Source organism: Littorina saxatilis, linkage group LG15 (genome assembly GCF_037325665.1).
Source record: "Littorina saxatilis isolate snail1 linkage group LG15, US_GU_Lsax_2.0, whole genome shotgun sequence".
Classification (NCBI taxonomy): domain Eukaryota; kingdom Metazoa; phylum Mollusca; class Gastropoda; order Littorinimorpha; family Littorinidae; genus Littorina; species Littorina saxatilis.
In genome coordinates this window covers 34,690,714-34,708,549 of record NC_090259.1, presented here as the reverse complement: position 1 = coordinate 34,708,549, position 17,836 = coordinate 34,690,714, and the positions used below count along the sequence as shown (strand labels likewise).

The following is a 17,836-nucleotide window of genomic DNA, read 5'->3' as shown; positions in this document are numbered from 1 at the left end:
ACTCACAGAATGAAACTGAACGCAATGCCATTTTTCAGCAAGACCGTATAGCCTACTCGTAGCATCGTCAGTCCACCGCTCATGGCAAAGGCAGTGAAATTGACAAGAAGAGCGGGGTAGTAGTTGCGCTAAGAAGGATAGCACGCTTTTCTGTACCTCTCTTTGTTTTAACTTTCTGAGCGTGTTTTTAATCCAAACATATCATATCTATATGTTTTTGGAATCAGGAACCGACAAGGAATAAGATGAAAGTGTTTTTAAATTGATTTGGACAATTTAATTTTGATAATAATTTTTTATATATTTAATTTTCAGAGCTTGTTTTTAATCCGAATATAACATATTTATATGTTTTTGGAATCAGCAAATGATGGAGAATAAGATAAACGTAAATTTGGATCGTTTTATAAATTTTTATTTTTTTTTTACAATTTTCAGATTTTTAATGACCAAAGTCATCAATTAATTTTTAAGCCACCAAGCTGAAATGCAATACCGAAGTCCGGGCTTCGTCGAAGATTACTTGACCAAAATGTCAACCAATTTGGTTGAAAAATGAGGGCGTGACAGTGCCGCCTCAACTTTCACGAAAAGCCGGATATGACGTCATCAAAGACATTTATCAAAAAATGTAAAAAACGTATGGGGATTTCATACCCAGGAACTCTCATGTCAAATTTCATAAAGATCGGTCCAGTAGTTTAGTCTGAATCGCTCTACACACACACACAGACACACACACACACACGCACACACACACGCACATACACCACGACCCTCGTTTCGATTCCCCCTCGATGTTAAAATATTTAGTCAAAACTTGACTAAATATAAAAACATGTGATGCAATCATTGCGCGTGTTTCAAGTTATATAAGCACACCTGTTCCAAAGGGTCGTGACTCATCTGACTCAGTGACTGAATGGAGATTACACAATGTTCTATTTTTAACTCACGCTGGGAATCCCGAGAGATTTTCTTAGTTTAGTGGGGCACTTAATGGGGTCGAGTCTTGCCGAGACCCCATCAGTACCCCACTAAACAAAGGAAGTCGCGAGGGATTCCCAACGTGAGTTACAATAGATTAATGTAAAACAGTTTTGGTAGACTCTTTTTGCGGTTAGGATAGTGTTGTAGTTATTTGGACTCAATTCTACGTCTACTTAGGAGAAGGGCCCCTAATATGGACCACTTTTTGTTTATTGCTGATAACTAGCTTGTTTTCTTGCGAAGAAGTTTCATTTTGTGGTTGGTAGTCCTTCTCTCTTAGTTTAACCGTTGCCTAATTAGAGTGAAATGATAGACATTCAGCAAAAATTAAATACAGAAAAAATCACAAATGGTCCATATTAGGAGCCTGGGCGCCCAATATGGACCAGTGAAGCGGCCTTCACGAATCACTGTAAAAAGCCCCCTATACTTCAAAATAACATGATACAACTTAGTGTGCAAGTCAGACAAATTCAAATATGCTTTAGATTTAGCTGTTTCGGGTTGATGAGAGCATTATTTGAAGCACACCAGGAAACTGAAGAAGCTTATCAAAAACAGAGTGAAAATAAGTAAAATTATCAACTTAAAAAAAACCAAGTCGCGTAAGGCGAAAATACAACATTTAGTCAAGCTGTCGAACTCACAGAATGAAACTGAACGCAATGCATTTTTTCAGCAAGACCGTTTTCTCGTAGCATCGTCAGTCCACCGCTCCTGGCAAAGGCAGTGAAATTGACAAGAAGAGCGGCGTAGTAGTTGCATTTCAGCTTGGTGGCTTAAAAATTAATTAATGACTTTGGTCATTAAAAATCTGAAAATTGAATAAAACGATCCAAATTTACGTTCATTTTATTCTTCATCATTTTCTGATTCCAAAAACATATAAATATGTTATATTTGGATTAAAAAGAAGCTCTGAAAATTAAAAATATAAAAGTTATGATCAAAATTAAATTTTCGAAATCAATTTAAAAACACTTTCATTTTATTCCTTGTCGCTTCCTGATTCCAAAAACATATAGATATGATGATATGTTTGGATTAAAAACACGCTCAGAAAGTTTAAACGAAGAGAGGTACAGAAAAGCGTGCTGCCTTTGCCAGGAGCGGTGGACTGACGATCAGGTGTGAGCGATGTTCAGCGCCTTACCAGCAGCTTTTCTTCGTCTCCACACTTTTTTCAATCAATCTTGTGTCGATACTATTTAGTTCTGCCTCGTTATTAGCCATTGAGTATAACTGTTTTATCATCATTGCTTTGTTGTTGTTCTTTAGCCATTTACGTTGAATGACTTGTTATACATTGACATTGATAGTTTTATTCTTCTTCTTCTTCGTCGTTCGCTAGTTAGTTTTTATCATAATAACCTTTTCTAATTCCTATTAACTCGATGTTCTTTAACTATACTTATACACAAATGCATATATTGTAAAGCAGTATGCATTGTTAGAGGATTTTTTAGTAGCAGTGTTTAAATGTCGAAGCTGCTTTTCCCATTTTTACCCAAGAGACCGACTGTATATTGTGTTATTGTATTTGTCAGACTTGATTGTAAGTCCCTACACATGTTGTAATGCGCTTAGAGCCAAATATTTTTGTTTTTTGTAAGGGATAGGCGCAATATAAATACACTTTATTATTATTATTATGAGTATACGGTCTTGCTGAAAAAATGCATTGCGTTCAGTTTCATTCTGTGAGTTCGACAGCTTGACTAAATGTTGTATTTTCGCCTTACGCGACTTGTTTACATTTAGTCAAGTTTTGACTAAATGTTTTAACATAGAGGGGGAATCGAGACAAGGGTCGTGGTGTGTGTGTGTGTGTGTGTGTGTGTGTGTGTGTGTGTGTGTGTGTGTGTGTGCGTGCGTGCGTGCGTGCGTGTGTGTGTGTGTGTGTGTCTGTCTGTCTGTGCGTGTGTGTGTGTAGAGCGATTCAGACTAAACTACTGGACCGATCTTTATGAAATTTGACATGAGAGTTCCTGGGAATGATATCCCCGGACATTTTTTTCATTTTTTGGATAAATACCTTTGATGACGTCATATCCGGCATTTTTAAAAGTTGAGGCGGCACTGTCACGCCCTCATTTTTCAATCAAATTGATTGAAATTTAGGCGAAGCAATCTTCGACAAAGGCCGGACTTTGGTATTGCATTTCAGCTTGGTGGCTTAAAAACTAATGAATGAGTTTGGTCATCAAAAATCGGAAACTTGTAATTAAAATTATTTTTTTTATTAAACGATCCAAAAATAATTTCATCTTATTCTTCGTCATTTTCGGATTCCAAAAACATATACATATATGTTATATTTGGATTACAAACAAGCTCTGAAAATTAAAAATATGAAAATTAAAAATAAAAAAAATTAATTTTCCGAAATCGATTTAAAAACAATTTCATCTTATTCCTTGTCGGTCCCTGATTCCAAAAACATATAGATATGATATGTTTGGATTAAAAACAAACTCAGTAAGCTAAAAAGAATAGACATACAGAAAAGCGTGTTATCCTGCTCAGCGCGACCACTACTGCACTATTCTGCATGACTTGTCGATTTCACTGCCTTTGCCACGAGCGGTGGACTGACAAAACTACGAGTATGTGGTCTTGGTGAAAAAAGCAGTGCGTTCAGTTTCATTCTGTGAGTTCGACAGCTTGACTAAATGTTGTTATTTCGCCTTACGCGACTTGTTTTTCTTTTCTTTTTGCATTTAGTCAAGTTTTGACTAAATGTTTTAACGTAGAGGGGGAATCGAGACGAGGGTCGTGGTGTGTGTGTGTGTGTGTGTGTGTGTGTGTTTGTGTGTGTGTGTGTGTGTGTGTGTGTGTGTGTGTGTGTGTGTGTGTGTGTGTGTGTGTGTGTAGACCGATTCAGAGAAAACTACTAGACCGATCTTTATGAAACTTGACATGAGAGATCGTGAGTATGGTATCTCCAGACGTATTTTGTTTTGTTTTGATAAATGTCTTTGATGACGTTAATCCGGCTTTTCGTGAAAGTTGAGGCGGCACTGTCACGCTCTCATTTTTCAACCAAATTGGTTGAAATTTTGGTCAAGTAATCTTCGACGAAGCCCGGACTTTGTTATTGCATTTCAGCTTGGAGGCATAAAAATGTATTAATGAGTTTGCTTATTAAAGTTGTCATTAACATCGATTTTTTGCAAACAGATTTAAAATTCATTGCATCGTATTCCTCATCACATTCTGAATCTAAAAATATATACATATATCATGTTTACTCTTAAAATATTATCACAATTAACGAAAATAGATTAATTAGTCTTACGATTGAAATTTAAGAAATCGATCCAAAAATGATTCCATCTTATTCTTTATCATTTCCTGATTCCAAAAACATATAGATATGATAGGTTGTATTCAAAACAAGCTCAGAAAGTTAACATTCACTTCACGATTGACTCAGAAAGCGCGAAAATAAAAAAAATTGTCTCGATTCTTGTGACCCTTCCTGCTCAGGGCTCTCGTGGTGACCTTGGTCCCAGTGACAGTGTTCCTGCTCCAGCCATCCCTGAATAATTATTCTGCTGCCAGCCTGGGATGCTCCGGGGGGGGGGGGGGGGGTCTGCTCTCTGAGGAGACGCTCACTCAGTCTGGCTCCGCGACTTAACAGTCAGTGTCGTAAATAGAGGGCTTAGTAGGTAGCGGTGCCTGTGTCCTTTGCCAGGAACAGGACCAATACTGAACACCGTCGAAGTGACTCAGCAGCAGTTCAGTGTCATCTTCCGAGGGTAGCCTACCGCAGCGGCCTGACATCCTTCCCTGGAGTGTCTGTAAAATTAGTGAGGGTGCCCAGGTGTCTGACCAACACTGGGGGCTCATTGATTCGACAAAGTCTGGCTGCGGAACGAAGGTCAGGGGTGGATGTTGCAGTGAGTGCTGGGACGGGGCGGCGTGGGAGCATACTGGGAGAAGGAACAAGCGTCGGGACAAGCAAAAAGAGAATAAAATAAAATAAAGAAAGAGAGAGAGAAGAAGGAGAGAAAGATGGAAAAAAGAAAGAGAGAGTGAAGAGGAGAGAGAGAGAGGGAGGAGAGGAGAAAGAAACAAGTCGCGTAAGGCGAAAATACAACATTTAGTCAAGTAGCTGTCGAACTCACAGAATGAAACTGAACGCAATGCCATTTTTCAGCAAGACCGTATACTCGTAGCATCGTCAGTCCACCGCTCATGGCAAAGGCAGTGAAATTGACAAGAAGAGCGGGGTAGTAGTTGCGCTAAGAAGGATAGCACGCTTTTCTGTACCTCTCTTTGTTTTAACTTTCTGAGCGTGTTTTTAATCCAAACATATCATATCTATATGTTTTTGGAATCAGGAACCGACAAGGAATAAGATGAAAGTGTTTTTAAATTGATTTGGACAATTTAATTTTTATAATAATTTTTATATATTTAATTTTCAGAGCTTGTCTTTAATCCAAATATAACATATTTATATGTTTTTGGAATCAGAAAATAATGGAGAATAAGATGATCGTAAATTTGGATCGTTTTATAAATTTTTATTTTTTTTTACAATTTTCAGATTTTTAATGACCAAAGTCATTAATTAATTTTTAAGCCACCAAGCTGAAATGCAATACCGAAGTCCGGGCTTCGTCGAAGATTACTTGACCAAAATTACAACCAATTTGGTTGAAAAATGAGGGCGTGACAGTGCCGCCTCAACTTTCACGAAAAGCCGGATATGACGTCATCAAAGACATTTATCAAAAAAATGAAAAAAAGGTTCGGGGATTTCATACCCAGGAACTCTCATGTCAAATTTCATAAAGATCGGTCCAGTAGTTTAGTCTGAATCGCTCTACACACACACACAGACAGACACACAGACACACACACACACGCACATACACCACGACCCTCGTCTCGATTCCCCCCTCTACGTTAAAACATTTAGTCAAAACTTGACTAAATGTAAAAAGAAGAGGAAGAAGAACGAGAAAAAAAATCCAAAAAAACAAGAATACAGAAAAGCGCGCTTTCCTGCTTAGCACAATACGCTACCGCGCTATTCTGGCGTATTAATTTCACTGCGTTTTGCACGTGGGAGGTGAGCGATTTTCTTCTCGTGGATATTGACGAAGCTGTACTGTCTTGGTGAAAAACTACAATGCGTTCAGTTTCATTCCGTGAGTTCGACAGCTTCACTAAATGTAGTAATTTCGCCTTACGCGACTTGTATTTTCTTTCTCTCTCCTCTTTATTATCTCTCTCTTTGCTTTCTTCTTCTTTTATCTTCTCCTGGTTTTTTCCCTTCTCTCCCTCATCTCTCTCTTCGCTTTCTTCTTTTTCTTCTCTTGTTTTTTTTCTTCTTCTCTTTCCAATATTTCTCTTGTCCCAACCCTTGTTCCTTGTCCCAGTATGCTAACACACCGCTACCTACTGAGCCCCCTACTTACGACACTACTAAGAGCTGCATCTTACAAGCACCAGTCAACTCAGTCACCCACCTTGCTTAACCTACATCCGGGTTCCCTACCTTCAAAACTTTGAATTGTACTGACTTTGTCTTGCTGATAAAATAATTCTTTCGTGTTTTAACAATGTTTGTTTCACTAACTGTCAATCTATTCTCTTCATTTAAAAAAAAAGTAGCACCATAACGAGGCTTCCGATTCATGCCTATACGTCGATACGTTCACGTAAAATACATTCTTTGAAAAATGCTCGCTCTCTATGGAGAGCACCTTGACCGGAGAGGACGTTAAGCCTCATATTCCGTCTGGAGAGCACCTAGGGTGTTTCTCTGGCAGCAAGTGTTCCAACAAAAGGTGTTTGTACTGTATGTAAAAGCCTGGCGATGTCTGTGATCAGAAACTGATAGTTTGCGGGAGGCGGAGTGAGGCCCTAAATGTCTGTATTGTTAGTTTTGGTTGGATATTATGATGCCTGTGAAGCAGGAACGCCAGGCATGGCATTCTTTCTAACCCCTTTCTCATACAGAATGTGAAAAAAGGATGGTGGAAATTGATTCTGGACCTTGATATATGTCAGCACCGTTCATGGTTATGGCACGACCCTGGTCTGGCACGTGTACCACAAGTTTGTCTCCCTTGCATGTTTTGCGGCGACTTTGAAAAGCACAGCCTTCAAAAGCAGAATCTTGCCACGTGTCTGCCAAAAATAATTCTAGATCAACATTCGCATTCCTTTTGTGAAATGTAACAAAGGTAAGTTCAATGTTTTGAAGAGTATATCATATCCCTTTTATCCTTTTCGCGTAAACGATCACCGCCCCAGATAATTCCATTCAGGATTTTTAGATTTTTAGATTCCCATCCTTTGACCAGATACCCCAAAACAACAGCCTGGCTGCTTCTTGTGCAGAGTGGAATTTGTTTTTCTGTATCAATTTGGCAAATTGATACGTGTGGCGGTTTACAAAATTAATTCAGCAAAGGATTCTCTGTTCAGAAAGCTGCAGAGCTTCAGATCTTTGATACAGTGTCTAAAGCCAGGTATTAATTGGGCGATGTCGACATCGCGAAGTCTACTTGACGACGCACGAATTTTCTGAAAAAAGACCTCGCCAAGTCTTCGCCAAGTCAACTTCGGGCTCATTTAAGGAAGGAAGGCCTGAAGTCGAAGGGTGCCTTTAGTGCCTGTCAAAGCCTGGTCACATCTGTGGTTTACTGGATCATTTTCACGAAAACGACTGTATGAATAAATAACATAATTATGAATTCTTCCTTCTTCGATGAACTTTTGTTTTGTCGCTACTTTCTTTGCAATGTGCAAGTCGCGTGCTAGAAAATGCGACCACAAATTCTGTCAAATAAGATACGGCTCATTGCGTACAGCACCTATCTCTCTGACCGGTTAGCTATCATTTTCCGCATCAATTGTCTTCTGAATTTTAATGAGAAACTACTTACCTGAGGGGAAATGAGGAGGGGACGAGGGCTAGGTGTGTGGGGTGAGGGGTGGAAGAAGAAAGCTTGAGACATTCACACTCCTTGACAGTCGTCAACTTGGTAGCTTGGGGAGGTGTACTCAGTGCGCTAGTTTTTAGTGGTGTTGCCTTGAGAGCTAGAAAGAGACCAAGGGTTAAACCATCAAAACAACTGACAGGAGTTCATTAAACGAATACTCACAAACAGCCAACTTGTACCTCTTTCATAAAGTAAGTTTCGTTTTTCTAATTTTTGCATTTACATTTCTACTTTTGTTGTTGTTGTTGATGTAGTTGGTGGTGGGATGAATGTCAATGTTACAGCTTTTCTGAACCGATCTGACGATTTAACCTAATTTTTAAAATGTCAAAATGTTATTAATTGTTTTTTGTACGGATCGTGTGTTTTTCTTTTTTACTTTTCTCTTTGTTTTCCTTCTTAGTTTTTTTTTAACTTTAAAACCATCAATGCAAGTTACAGAAGTTCATAAGTTTGTATTTACAGACAGCGAAATTGCAGTGTCTTTTGATGGACAATTGTTTTCTTTTCATTGTGTGTGAATGTGTGTGTTATGCTACTTAAAAATATCTATTTCAAGCTAAATTATGTGAGCAGTAATGGGGTTGTGGCATGATTTATGTTATACGAATGCGAGCTCCGCGCGTCCTCTTGGTGATAAGCTGTTTTCACAAATCGTTTGTACTTTTCTATTTCTCTCCCTTTTTATGTTTTGTAAAATTAATTTGTTCCTGGTCTCTTCCCATTAGTTCTTGTTTAAAAAAAACCCTTTTCTTGTTCAACTTCTGTCTGTAAATTTGACCCCCAGAACCCGAAATCAATTAGCAAACAAAGAAACAATCAAACAAACAAACAAACAAACAAACAAACAAAAAATCAAACAAACAAACAAACAAACAAACAGAAAAACAAAAACAAATAAACAAAAACAACAAAAACAACAAAAACTAAAAAAACAACCAAACAGACAACCAAACAACAAACACAAGTTGCAGCAGAAAAACACGAGAGAGAGAGAAAGAGAGAGAGAGAGAGAAGAAAAAGAACTAAAATCAACCAACAAGCAAGATAAGAATTAGGGAACAACTATTGAATAGATTTGCGAACAACGAAACTATTCCACGAAAGACACATGTGATTGCATTATCTGACTAGTGGAGTTTAACGTCCTCTTGCCAGGGTCAACTGAGAAGTTTTGGGCCCAACTAGGAAAGGAATCACTTAGGAGCATTTGGCATGATTTAAGACAGGTTCTTATCGAAACCTCATGCAAAATATTAGGTATTTTCATGAGATAGTTTGTGCTGCTTGGCTAATCGAAGTATCGTACCCTCCTGGTTTACACACAATGGAGGAAACCAATGACCGAGCAATGATCCAATATCGGCAACATAAAGGATTAAGCCCACTAGGAATCCATGATGACACATCCAGGGGAATGAATTACCTTTCTGGCAATATACTTGATTTTAATATAACTGGCCGCCGCATCACAAAGATCTACAGCAAAATGTATCTGTGTCCTTTTTTCATGACGGGTAGAGTAGATGAGCGAACGTGTAGCAAAGACCTGGGGCTCTATTCCTTAAATTGCTGTAACTCATATACCGGTCTGTAAAACCACTTCCGTTCGATAAGTCCACTAAGTGTAATTTATGAAACCCCGATAAGGCCTTACGAGAGTGTCACCGAGCTGTAAAGTTAGAGGACCCATACCCCTCCTCTAAAGTCGCTACCTGTCAGGTAACTTCACCAAAACTGTCCATGTCACTCTTTTCATACGTGATTCAAACCGCCAATTCTGAATAAATTTTGTCCAAATATTGTTTGTAGGTTTATGTCCCTCATAGTCACATAATGGTGTCATTTAAGCACCAATGCATTCAGGACAAATAGCAGATATTGCTTGCGAAAGATTTCAACCGATGCTCGCTCATACCGGCTTTGTTGCAAAAGCGTTCAAGCGTCTTTTCCAATACATTACAGTGTTGATTATATGTAAGCTGATACCGTGGCCGAACGGTTATTGCGTTTGCCTAACACGTGATTGAGTCGAGTTCAAATCACCCTCTGACCATTATTTTTGTTTACTCGTTGTCTTGTTTGTTTATTCTTGTTTATTTTCTTCATGTGCAAGAGAGTACGTTGTAGGAAATATCAACATTGATTTTAAACATTAATTTTAGGCAGGAATTATTTCAAACATTGATTATGACAGATAAATCCTAGCTAATTTATCATGGTTCTGGAATCTGCAGTTCTCTCCCACGTAACATGTTTGTTTAATTGTCTTGCTATATTCTGTGTTTTAATGAATTGTTTGTTTGTTGATTGTCCTTCTTAACTATTTCGCCCCGTGTTTTAATTTCATTTAGTTTGTTTGGTTGTTACTATTGACTTTGAAACTGACACGCCGGCGGAAATGCCGGTAACGCATGCGCAGAGAAGGGCAAGCTTGGGGAATCTCCTATTCTAAAAATAACTAACACGTAGCTGCTGACCTTCTACCAGACTGACATGAATACCGGGGGTAAATAAATAATTACCGGGCTGTATAAACAAATACCGGGCGGTAATTAAACGATAGTTTGACTTTGTCGGACACAATTTTACAGATTTTCACGAATATGAGCCCCTGTACGCGTATGTGTAGATATTACGTCACCCTTAACTCACTTTTTTTCTCCAATGTTCCAAATCACACGTTGTTTTGCTCCCACCAAGACGTGTAGATCTTTGCAAACGCGTGACATAAAAACATAGATTTGATCACGTTACTCGTACACGTGCTGAACAGTTCCACATCTATACTAGTATAGATCTGTCTAATGGCAAAATGGGGTCCACCAACCTAATACACGTGAACAGCTTCCGTATTTGGCCATTGTTTTCCTATTTTCCGACAAAACACACCACTAATGTTGACGACAAGCGTTTTGCTGAGCAGTGGGGAGCCATATGCACGAACATAATACAAGTGAACAACTACTGAGTACTGTATTCAGCCACTATTTTCCCATTTTTCAGACAAAGATCAACACGTCAAGATGCTACTGTTGAAGACAAGCGTGTTGCTGGGCGTTCTGTGTACGGTCGCCGCGCAGTGGGGAGCCATGTTCACCAACGTGATGAATGTGAACAACGTGGCAACGTATCTGAAGCAGTTTTGCGGGGACGTCGCTTCCTTCCTCCCGGCTCTGTGCGGCATTGGAGCCAGTGGGCCGGCTTGCTGCGGAGTGTTTGCTATCGTCGATGTGTGCAGGTGCATTGGTCTCACCCCCCCCCCCCACACACACACTGTCTCTGTGTGTGTGTGTCTCTCTCTCTCTTTCTTTCTCTCGTTCTCGTTGTGTCCCGTCCCGCCCCGTCTTTAACCTGTAAATAAGCCTCTCCGTTTTAAAGACTTGCCCGGGTTTCAAAAATGTGCTATTTATAAAGGAAAGAAATAGGAAAAGAAAAAGTTGAGAATCATCTCAAATCCATTATGCCACCGCATTGAAAACTTGTTCAACCAATAATATCCACAGGTCTTCATGCACAAGCAGCAGTAGCAGCAACTTGTTCGGGCCAGGCAACCAGGATGTTCAGAGTCTGATGTACGAACCAAGCGTGTGCGCGGCTCTGCGCATGGTCGGGCAGGCTCAGTGCCAAGCGGCGCCCGGATCGTCCGTACTGTGCGACAGGCTTCTCTGTTTGATGAACATGATGTGTTTCCCTGGCTACAACTGTGAGTTGTTGTGTCTGACTGTCTGTCTGTCTAAATCCAAAAACAAAGAGACTGCCAACGTTCCAAAATTCAGAATCAAAAACAATAAAAGTAAGTTGTTGGAACGTTGTTATTGACAAAAATACGTTACAATCACAAATATATCGACCGAACGGTCTTTAAAGTGAACAGACAAACAAATAGTCACGGAAAACTTACCTCAGTTTTCGCCCACTCGTCAGGAAGCCGAGCGAATGATTCCATCAAGCTAAGTTTGTTGTGACTATTTGTTTGTCTGTTCACTTAAAAGACCGTTGGGTCGATATATTTGAGAATGTAACGTATTTTTGTCAATGACAACGTTCCAACACTTACCTTTCTCGTTTTTTGTCTGTCTGTCTGTCAATCCATTTAATTGTCTGTCTGTGTCTGTCTGTTTGTATCTCTCTGTCCGTTTCTGTCTGTGTCATTTTCTGTCTGCCTATGTGTGAGTGTGTGTGATCCGGATTGCTCCGCACACATAGTACACTAGTATGTCTCACGTGTTCCTTCTTTGTGCAGCTTGACACTAACGGAGTCAAATTAGCAATGGCCCCTGCATCAGCCGGAAAGAAAGCACACTTTCATGCATGCTTACTTTTCGACTGTTTTCCCTATTTGTTTCCTTTACAAATGTGTCAACATATATTGCATACGGGAGTCAGAAGAGTTATTTGTTTTCCATACGTGAGTTGCCACAGCCTTCACAGCCTATTAAAAACTATTAAACTTGTACATTACTTTTTTCAGAACAGGTCTACGACAAATCTGTCTTAATGTTATTTTGTTCTCACCTTGTCGGGTTTACAGATGTAAGTGTTCTAATGACCGGGAAAATCACTTAATGACGGTCTGCTATTAAAGTGGTACCTCTACACAACGACTTTGAAAATGTCAGTCAAATTTGGTCGTTATGTATATGTACTTTACACGAGATGTTATCAAATGAAACATTGTAATGACAAGTGCCTGAGGGTTGCGCTCTCTCTGCACCTATCTGGCTCTGTGAAAAACAGTCTTGTTGACATATGTATTGATGTGTTACAGTTGGATGTGGTGCAGCATGGGCGGATCACATCATTTTTAGGGGGGGGGGTCCATTTTTTTTTTTTTTTAGGGACAATTGACGACGCGAAGCGATTAGTTGAGGGCGTGAAGCGTTCGAACCTCCTAGGGGGGTCCGGCGGCATGTCCCCCCCCCCCCCGAACATTATTGATACAAACAAGGAAAATGGAGCAAACGGGTGCAATCTGAGCCAAGAAACTTCCCCTAATACACCTTCCAAAAATTATATTTAAGGCGATGTGAGGCACTAAAATCACCACATTTAAACTTGGAGAATACATGGAATAAGTTAGTTTTCTGGGTAGTTATTGAAGTGACATGAAAAGAAATGAAAAATATGTGAATACTACAGGACTTAGACTGCCGTTGCTATGGAAAGTGGCTTAAACAGCGCCATATTGGATTTCTAGGAAACGGTTTGACAGCAACATCATACTAGTCTTCAGAAATGCTTAATATTTGGCACAAAGATACACATGTCTTTTATCTACAATCATAGGGCGGGGATGTAGCTCAGTCGGTAGCGCGCTGGATTTGTATCCAGTTGGCCGCTGTCAGCGTGAGTTCGTCCCCACGTTCGGCGAGAGATTTATTTCTCAGAGTCAACTTTCTGTGCAGACTCTCCTCGGTGTCCGAACACCCTCGTGTGTACACGCAAGCACAAGACCAAGTGCGCACGAAAAAGATCCTGTAATCCATGTCAGAGTTCGGTGGGTTATAGAAATACGAAAATACCCAGCATGCTTCCTCCGAAAGCGGCGTATGGCTGCCTAAATGGCGGGGTAAAAACGGTCATACATGTAAAAGCCGTGGAAGTTTCAGCCCATGAACGAACAAACAAACAATCTACAATCATATAGAACGATTTTTTGAGACAAGACTACAGTTGAATTTATATTAATTTTTGAAATAAGGATTAATGAAAATGCGGTTAGAAGTTCATTAATCCTTATTACAAAAATTAATATAAATTCAACTGTAGTCTTTAGTAAAACTAAATCGTTCTATATGACTGTAGATAAAAGTCTTGTGTATCTTTGTGCCAAATATCATGCATTTCTGATGTATGATGTCGTTGTAAAACCGTTTCCTAGAAAATCAATATGGCGGCTGTTTCCATAGCAACGACGATCTGTGTCCATTAATATTTACAAATTTTTCATTCATTGTTATAAGTCACTTCAATAACTACCAAGAAAACTGGTTATTCCATGTATTCTCCAAGTTTAATTTTAGTGCCACACATCGCCTTAAGAAGACAATTGACCGATCTGTTGTAACATGACCCAACCAATTACCCAAATACTTTCTGAAATCGCCACTTAGAAAAGAAAGGCCGGTTCCTAGGGGGGTCCGGGGGCATGCCCCCCCGGAAAAATGTGATAAAAATCAAGGAAAATGGAGCAATCTGGTGCAATCTGATCCATAAGTATCTCTTTATTTTTAATTTTCTTTACAAAAAATGTCTTCTCTTTTTAAAAAAAAATTGTAGGCTGTTTTTTTTTTATCTCCGAAAATCCCGGAAACCCCCCCTGGATCCGCCCCTGTGCAGTATAAGTATTGCATTTGATGGTATAAGAAGCGACTGTATGTCATTACAGTAAACAGTCCCAGTGCGCACTTCTGACAAAGTTTCAAAACGCTCGATACGTTACGCCTGTTCTTGACCCAAATATATAGTTTTATCTGATTTTACACTATACCTTGTATCTGGTTCTGGCCATGGACAACGAAATTATACGACGTAAAATGATGTTTTGTCACTCAGCCTTTCGTGCTCAGAACAAGAAGCTATGTACAACATCCGGCGAAATCAGACATTTGGACTAAAAACAGGCACACAGCATCAACGATTTTTATGTCTTCTTCTTCTTCTGCATTCGTGGACGTTTGCACAAGCGGGCGTTTACGTGTGTGCTCGTAACCCCCCCCCCCCCCCCCCGATCCCACCCCCCGCCATTCAGGCACCTATATTCTGTTTTCGGGGAGATTTTGAGTCAATCGCAGTATTCAGAACTGGCGGAGTTTACTGCAGTAATCTACATTCGCTTCTTAGACCGGTAAAGGCCACCAAAAACTGTATAACGAATCGGGTTTTGTGCCCCTGAAAGAAAGGCGACGTCGTCATAAACTTTTGCTGTATTATAAAATTGTAAATCGTTTAACCCCAGAATATTTATATTCGAAACTGCCGGTCCTGGTTTCCGATGTAAATCCTTACCACAGACGACGCCCTCTTGAACGTAAGGTTCCATTGCGCAGAAGTGAGTTATATAAATCTTCATTTTTTCCTTCAACGACAGCTTTGTGGAATAATCTTCCAGAAAATATACAACAAACGCAGTCAGTTGGTGAATTTAAAAGGTATTTGACCGATGGAGATGTTGTTGTTCCACAGTATTATTATTTAGGCAACCGCCAAGCACAGGTATTTCACAGCAGGTTGAGATTAAACATGAGCGATTTGCAACAAGACTTAGTGAACCGACACCTCTCTGATAATTTAGAATGTACGTGTGGAGCATGCCCGGAAGATTCTGAACATTTCTTGTTACACTGTCCAAAATTTAAAGAACATAGAACCATTTTTATTCAATAGTCTGCCAACACACGTTCTAGACTGCAAAACACACTTGTTTGGAAATACTGATTTAACTATATCTTTGAACACAAAAATATTCTCTGTTGTACAAGACTATGTTATGTTAACTAATCGCTTCGGCTGATATTATATTAACTGTGCAATTGATGCAGCCAGGCATCCTCTCTATCCCTCTCTCTCTCTCTCTCTCTCTCTCTCTCTCTCTCTCTCTCTGTCTCTCTCTTCATCTTATTTGTATAAAATATAATGAAAGATTATCAAGATAAGTGTTGAAGCTATCACTTGTTCGCCATGTTTTGCTATCGGAATGTGTATTGATTATCATTTCAAGAACGTGTCCATAAGCAATCTGCTTGTTAACGTTCTTAATATTGTTATTGTTTGAAACGTGTGTATGAGAAATTGAATAAAACACGCTTAAACCAAAGGTGATATCGTGGTCCAGGATCACGCACACTCCGTGTAGTGTGTCAACGCTCAAGAAGGGCAAGGAGAGTGCATGCATACTAACCAGATGTGCCGAGGGAAAAAGACTGTACCATACTGAATACGATTTCAAACAATTTATTGCTTTGAAACAGACGCATAACAATACCCCCACACGATTACTGATACAGTGCAGTGATGCAGAGATTTTGTCGGTCACAAATGATTGTGCACGAGATTGTGGGCAATTTGTAATGGCCCTCGTTTCGTAAGTCTAATGGGAACAAGTCAAGATAACGAGCCATGTGTTATTAGACCACAAAAAAAAGAAAGTCTGTTTTCGGTAACATAGACAACAACAAAATAGGGTCGGTAGGTCGGGACTTTTTTTTTCTCTCCAAAAAACCATATTTTTTTAAAGTTATTTTGCCAAAAAACAAAGACTTTTTTTTTTTTCCCAAATGTCAAAACAAAGTCTAGGGTCGCGCGAAAAAATAGGGTCGGTCGGGATACCGTAAACAGACACATTTTGTTTGCCTTAGGGACGTTACGTTCTGCTCGTTAACAACACTACGGCTTCGAGTTTGTAAGTTGACATTAGACGATGTTCGAAAATATCTGTGTCAGGATTTCAAGCGGAAATGGTATCATATTTTGACCGTCGCGATATAACCTTCGTGGTTGAAAACGACGTTAAACACCAAATAAAGAAAGAAATCATATTTTGAAAGCACGCATACACACACATCAGTGTTAGTTGTTCGTCGCGACTGCAGTTTAAAGCCGATCAGCAGTGTTGTCGCTTAGCCTCGCTTTGACCAGCTCGCATACATATTTTAGGGCCCTACTCTACCTCACCGTTTGAACATCCTGACAGAGTAAATATTTGGAAAACGTCTACTGCAAGCGATATACACAGAAAAAGCCGTTTGAAAAGAAGAATGTTTTTGTTATTAAAAGCACAGTAAGCCTCCCGTAAACCATCACAGATACTGTCATACAGTACAAACACCCTTTCATTTAAACACTCACCACTTGAGAACATCCTAGGTGCCCTCCGTAAAGAGCGAGCAATTTTCAAAGAATTTATTTTTGCGTAGTTTATCTTACCCCTGAGCCATCGTGAACCCGTGTTATCCAGTTTCCCTTTTTCACAATGCAGTCGTCAGTTAGTAATTTGAATGCGATTGGCTGTGAGCTTATCTGCAATAGCACGTTATTATGTACCTCTGACTATGCACGAAACAGACGGCTGTGGTTCACAAGAACTCTCGCGATGGCTTTTGACTGTTCAGAGGAATGGCGATAGGCATAAACCGTCGCCTGCTACGAGAACCACGACCTTGCGTGACCCTGCTTCCGGGCGTTTCTTTTTTTCAAACTTTCAAAACTTCGAATTGTACTGATCTTGTCTTGATGAAAAAAGAATTCTTTTATGATTTAAAAATGTTTGTGTAACAAGCTGTCAATTTATTATTTAGACTTTAAAAGTTAGGTCTAGCGCCAAAACGCACCACGGTCTCTGAGACAATCCGCAAAATTAATTCTTTAAAAATTGCTCGCTCTTTACGTAGGGCACCTAGGATGTTCCCGTTTGGTGAGCGTGCAAATGGAAGGGTGTTTGTACTGTGTGTAAAAGCCTGACAGTATCTGTGATGGTTTACGGGAGGCGCACTGTGCCTTTAATAAAGTAACGCTCACTGCAAACAAGCTGGAATTTCCGGAATCGTTCTCTTCTCACCTTTAAAACCATAAACTATCTAGCCTCTCTCTTGATCGGATCCGTGCAAAGCATCTTATTTCAATTATTCATAACTTACTGTGTTCTATAATTTCAGCATAAAATGCAGCAAACCTGTAAACACACAGACACAGACACACATGCACAACCACACACACATCCACACACACAACCACACATACATACGCACGTACAAATACGCACGCACGCACACATACACACACACACACACACACACACACACACACGCACACACACCCACACACACACATACACACACCATCTCCCCTCAAATCATCCATCCCCTCCACCCCCACCCCCC

The 17,836-nt window shown here is 39.8% G+C and overlaps 1 protein-coding gene across 1 annotated transcript in view; it reads left to right on the top strand.

Moving 5' to 3' along the window:
- Nucleotides 1-8,003: 8,003 nt before the first annotated feature.
- LOC138949178 (salivary peroxidase/catechol oxidase-like) overlaps nucleotides 8,004-17,836 on the top strand; it is a gene marked incomplete in the record, with an annotated part of 63,033 nt that continues 53,200 nt past the window's right edge. Inside the window, 3 exon segments of the mRNA XM_070320950.1 lie at nucleotides 8,004-8,146; nucleotides 10,962-11,196; nucleotides 11,462-11,661. Coding sequence (XP_070177051.1) covers nucleotides 10,982-11,196; nucleotides 11,462-11,661 — 415 coding nt within the window.